Raw genomic sequence first — 6000 nt, forward strand, 5'->3', positions numbered from 1 at the left:
GGAGCTCTGAGTGCAGTATTCCAACCCACGAATTGTGTGATCATGACCTGCGCCGAAATCAAGAGTCGCTTAACTGACTGAGCCATCCAGGTGCCCCAGGAAAATGTAGCTAATTATTGAAGCTGGCAGGTAACTCCTACCTGGAAGATGCTTTTTTTTTTAATGTTTATTTATTTTTGAGACAGAGACAAAGCATGAACGGGGGAGGGTCAGAGAGAGAGGGAGACACAGAATCTGAAACAGGCTCCAGGCTCTGAGCTGTCAGCACAGAGCCCGGCGTGGGGCTGGAACCCATGAACCGTGAGATCATGACCTGATCTCAGACCTTAACCAACTAAGCCACCCAGGCGTCCCATTTTTTAAACTGGGTTTTCAAATTACATTAGCATACAATAATACTTGTACTTAATAAAGTTTTATAAAAATATAGAAAGGAATAAAATTATAAAAAGTCTTTCCATTTTTTTACCTTTGAATTTTCAGTCCCATTCTTCAGAGGTAATGCCTACTGATAAGTCATCCCAAAATATCTGTGCATTCACACACACACACACACACGCACACACACACACGTCTTTTTTTATACAAACAGAATTTTGCATTGATACATAATTTTGCTCTGCACCTTGCTTTCTTTACTTGGAGGTCTTTCCATATGAGCATATATAGAGATACACCCTATTCCTTTTCATGGTACAAAGTATTACACTGTATGCATGTACTTGCTTATTGATGATATTACAAATTATGGTATAATTACCATGTGCATATATATATATATATATATATATATATATATATATATGTATATGTATATATATAGTGTTTGTATGTCTGTGGCATAACTCCTAGAAGTGGCTTTGCTATTTCAAAAGTTATGTGCATTTAAAAATTTGATAGATGTTGCCATTTCTACCAAAAACGCCGCATCAATTTCTTTCCCACCAATAGGATTTGACATTTCCACACATCCTCACCATCACTGAGTATCATCAAAATGTTGATTCTTTTGTAATATGATAGGTGAAATACTATATCTTATTGATTCCATATGCAATTCTTTCATTATGAGAGATATTGAGTGATTTTGTATATATTTATTAACTTGGGTAATTATTTTTTAAATACTAATTAGCTATTTTCCTGGATGCATTGATATTTTGCAGGCTCTCCCTCAGGAAAAAAAGTTTCTAGTATATGATGAAGCACTGAAGCCAGTGGGAACATATCTTCTTGTTTGTTGATATTATTTTACAGAGTAAAATAAGTAACAGTGGACTTGTGTTCTCCATAAAAGTAAAGAGATAACAGAGGCAAGAGAGAAGGGGGTAGTGGAATAGTGCGATTTCATCTCAAGGGTCCTAGATGAATGACAATAGGTCTTCAAAGGGTCAAATGAAACTCCTCAGAGGTGACACATTAGGCCTATTAGTCAGCTTTGGGTTGGTATACTTAGAGTCTACTATTTGCGTAACATTTCACACTGAGAGCCTGGTCTTTAGAGTCTGACATCTCCCTTATCTATATATCTTAAGCAATGCTTCTTAACCTCTCTGATTCCCAATTTCCTCTCCCCAGTGAAATAGGAATTGTAACATTGATAATTAGCTCTTAAAGTTCTTAGAACTACTAAGTAAGATAATCACTATGAATACAGTACTTAGCACAAACCTTGACATATGGCAGTTTCTCAATAAAGGTGTGTTATTATCATTATAATATAACAATGTTACAATATAACAATGCCACCCACGAATCCATTCTATGGCTACTCTGAGAACTCTTTCAATTTGTTTCTAATGCCTGAGTTCACAGAGTAAAAGAACATGTTGACCAGCTCTTTGTTACCCCAAGAAACAATATGAAGTGGGATTAAACTAAACTCAAACTGTACAGAATTTTAATATTAGCCTCAAGGAGGAAGTCTCCATGAGCAAGGTTCTTAAATCCTGAAAAAAGAGGGTTAAGGATTCCCTATTCCTTTAGTCCTTTAAAGTTATTCTTGGGGCACCTGGGTGGCTCAGTGGGTTAACTGTCCGACTTCAGCTCAGGTCATGCTTTCATGGCTTGTGAGTTCAAGCCCCGCTTCAGGCTCTGTGCTAACAGTTCAGAGCCTGGAGCCTGCTTCGGATTCTGTGTCTCCTCTCTGCCCCTCTCCTGCTTGCACTCTGTCTCTCAAAAATTAATAAACATTAACAAAAATTTAAAGTTATTCTTGACTAGCTGCTCATTATAATCATTTGGGAAGCTTTTTAAAAATACTTGTGCCTAGGCCCCCCATACCCAGAGATTCCAATTTAATCGACTGGGGTAGGGACCGGTTTTGTGTTTTTTAACATGCAGCCAAGCTTGAGAACTACTGCAAGGCACAGCTGCCCAGTGGCTCTTAATGTTAGTGCAATGGTTCTCAACCTTGGTTGTATGTTAGAATCACCGAATGAGCTATAAAAATACTGATGCTTCATCTTATCCCCAGAGGGTCTCATTAATTGGTCTTGGGTGTAATCTGGTGATCAGGATTTCTAAAATCTCCTCTGATGATACTAATGTACATTCAAGTTGGAGAGCCATATCAACTATATCAAAAGTGTGTCGATTTCAGAGCTCATCCATAGAAATTTTCTTTAGGGGGACTGGAATGAATATATATATGTATGTATATATATATGTGTGTGTGTGTGTGTGTGTGTGTGTGTGTATATATATATATATATATATATATATATATATATAACACACCAGGTGTTTGTATTGTGTCTATATGATTGAAGTAGAAGCTAAAAGGTGGTCATCCCTAATAATCTTTTCATCCTCTTTGGGTTAGTTGGCAGGGATTTAGTTATTGCATCAAATAGCCTTATCATTGTCATTCTGGTTGAGTTGATTTAAAAAAAATAGCTTTATCATCGTTATGCTGGTTGAGTTGATTAAAAAAAAAACAACTTATGTTAAACTGATGTGTTTTCCAATCCTAACCACCCATTAACTTGCCCTCTCTCTAGGCAAGGCTAGGACCCTTAACACTTCCATATCCTCTCATCTTCCAAATGACAGTCCTTGTAATGTTTGAAGAAAGTGATCCTTCTTCCCTTAGCCTTCACTTCTTCAAGCTAGAGAAACCCCAGTTCCTTTAGTCCAAAAGAATAGCTGATTGGCTGCCAGGGTCCCTCCCTCCCTGTGTGCCCCATACTATTCCTTTAGAAGCAAGGATGGTGTCAAACTTTGATCTTATATGACCCAGACAGTAAACCCTGACTAATGTACCTAAATAAATAAGAATTCTATAAATAGATGGTATTACAATGTTAGGATCATCTATTAACTCAGTTTAGTTAGTGACCTGTCAGATAACTACTATTATGTAGCATTGCAGTATACAAAGAACAGATATTTTCCCATTTTCTCCTCAAAGAATTTAGTGTACATATTGCTCTTATCACCCCTCTTTTACTACAGATGTGCTGAGGATCAGAGAAGTTCCATGATTTGGGTAAATTCATGGTAGTTGTGGTCAGAGTGCTAACCGGGAATTATTTGATTCCAAATCCCACGTTCCCTCATTTTGCTTTTTAGAGCATATGCAAAGATAACTGGAAAAAGCTCAGTTGGTTTAATAACACACCCTGAAAACCAAGAATGATTACTATTGTTGGTTATTGCATAATAAAGTCTTTCATGTTGAACCCTTTGAAAGAGTCAGGTGAATTTAATTTGTAAACATCTGAAGTAAGAAACCAGAAAAGCGGAAGACAAGTTGATAATCCTGGGGAATATTTTGCAGCCCCACTTAGCCATGTTAATGAGCTGTATTTAGTTAAATAACAAAGAACCTCCCTCCCTTTCCCCTTGTCAGGTGTGCCAAAGAACCTGAACTATGATGATGTGAAAGAGCTCATCTTAGCAGTGGATGGAGTGGTGTCTGTGCACAGCTTGCACATCTGGTCTCTAGCAATGAACCAAGTGATTCTCTCGGCTCATGTTGCTGCAGGTCAGTGAGTTTTGTAAACACCCTGCTAAAATTCAGTCCTTGCCCTGTAAACTCAATAATTTCCCTCCTTTCTGTACAGCTGCCCTTCGTGTCTGTTGCCTGTCAAAACAACCGTGGAGTGTTTCCTATTACCAAAGCCCTTTGAAAAAAGCCCTTGTCAATGTTATCATGGCAACAGTGATACTGAGGACATCCCTTGAGGCAGACTGCAGAGGGTAGTGGGTAGAATGGATGGCTAAAATGCCACCCAAAGTTCAAGGTCTTCAACTCGGAAAATTAGATCTCACCTGTTTGACTTGGTGCCCGATGAATTAAATAATGGGATGAGCTCAACAATAAACTTCATTGAATTATTTCCTGTGTCTGAGATGCTCTGCCTATTACAGAAGATTAAAAAAATGAAGGAGACCTAGGTCCCATACTTAAGATTCTAACAGGTTAAAAGATGTGCTAGTAGGAATTAATGGTGATTCCCTCACTGGATGGTTAGAAATTCTGTAACCATGTGAGATAATTCTTAGGATTTGGGGTTTATTCTAAAAAAGTGCTTTCTCAACTAGAATGTGATTTGTGCACCATGTGTCCTAGAGCTGGGGAGACAGGCAGTGGGGGAGGGGAAGCCTCTCACTGCTTCAGGAGACAGCTCAGGCCAAATGATATGTTAGGCTGCTAAAAAAATAATTCAAGAAGTTACTTAGAGGCAAGATACAGGATCGCTGGCGACAGGCATTTGAGGACAATGCTTTCTCCGATATCCTCGGCTTTGCTGAGAGGCTCAGATGTGGCTACAGGTAATTTATAGCATCTACTACACCAATATTTCACTGCAGATGGAAGAATCTAGTAAACAATCAGGTTACTATGGAGGGAATCTTACAGCTTCCTGATATCTTTTGGGACAAGAGAGAAGATGGCAGTGAGGTTCCTGCTCAAAGAAGAGTCTGTAGGGAGCTCTAAATGCTTCCCTGTTCCTATCACTAGTCTTGGTATAAATGCTGATTAGATACAAGAGCTTCAACGCAAAGATCTCTGGGGACTGGTGGGAAGGGCTGTATAAAAAATCAGAGCTTTGTCTTGGCTTTTTTCAGGCCTTATCTCCCCTTCCATGGTCAGGTTCTAGGAGGGCCAGACCCAACAGAGAACTGTGGGCAGGAAGAGTTTCCATAGTGATGGGTACTTTGCTGCACTAGAATTTCCCCCTGTCTTGTCTGTGTAGATATAGCTGATTATCAGAGCCAGAGTGCTTCCCCTGAGTGCTCCGCCTATGGCCCTCCCCACCAGGTTAAAGACAAAGTGCTTGAGGCTGGAAGTTTAGCCGTCACCCATGTGTGTGCAATCAGTGCCCCTCTCACTGTGGTTCTTTCTCAACAGCAGCCAGCCGGGACAGCCAGGTTGTTCGAAGAGATATTGTAAAAGTCCTCAACAATAGCTTTACTGTGCACTCACTCACCATTCAGATGGAATCTCCAGCTGACCAGGACCCTGACTGTTTTTTCTGTGAAGAACCCCGGGACTAGTGCAGTCACAATGTCAACTTCCAGAGTTCAACGGCCTACTACACACTGTTCTGCAGTTTCTAGAATATAAGAAATAAAGAACCAAAGGAAGAAGTTTGAGAAATTCATGATACAGTACAGTGCACATTTTATTCTTCTTTATTTAGCTCCATCCACCATGAATGAAGATGCATATAGATTCATTAATCAATTGGATTCTCAACTCATCAGTAGCTGTGTTCAATCACAGGAATGTGTGTATGGACTATTCCTGACTGGGGCTGAAGTAACAGCTGTTTGTAACCATAGGCAATAAAAAGTTCATCTCCCTTCAGTGATGTATCCTGAGGATGAGTGGGTAAAATTGAACTTGGGAAAGTCTTATTAGGAATCAGTGCCCAGGAAAAGTCACAAAATTCTCCTCAAATGGGACAAAAAAGCAAACTAGGAAGAGCTTAAGTTAAAAGAGATGCTGGAAGCTTAACACCCCACTAGAACTTGACTCTCTGGCCAGTT

At 39.5% G+C, this 6000-nt stretch overlaps 1 protein-coding gene across 2 annotated transcripts in view; it reads left to right on the top strand.

The window, feature by feature from the left end:
- The window catches only part of SLC30A8 (solute carrier family 30 member 8), a 43260-nt gene extending 37592 nt beyond the window's left edge, over nucleotides 1-5668 (top strand). For both annotated transcript variants that reach the window (XM_007075603.2, XM_042973144.1), the window contains 2 exons: nucleotides 3854-3988; nucleotides 5360-5668. In XM_007075603.2, coding sequence (XP_007075665.1) covers nucleotides 3854-3988; nucleotides 5360-5505 — 281 coding nt within the window. In that variant the 3' untranslated portion in view covers nucleotides 5506-5668. The remainder of the gene's footprint in view (nucleotides 1-3853; nucleotides 3989-5359) is intronic.
- The last annotated feature ends 332 nt before the right edge of the window (nucleotides 5669-6000 follow it).

Source organism: Panthera tigris, chromosome F2 (assembly GCF_018350195.1).
Source record: "Panthera tigris isolate Pti1 chromosome F2, P.tigris_Pti1_mat1.1, whole genome shotgun sequence".
Taxonomy (NCBI): Eukaryota; Metazoa; Chordata; class Mammalia; order Carnivora; family Felidae; genus Panthera; species Panthera tigris.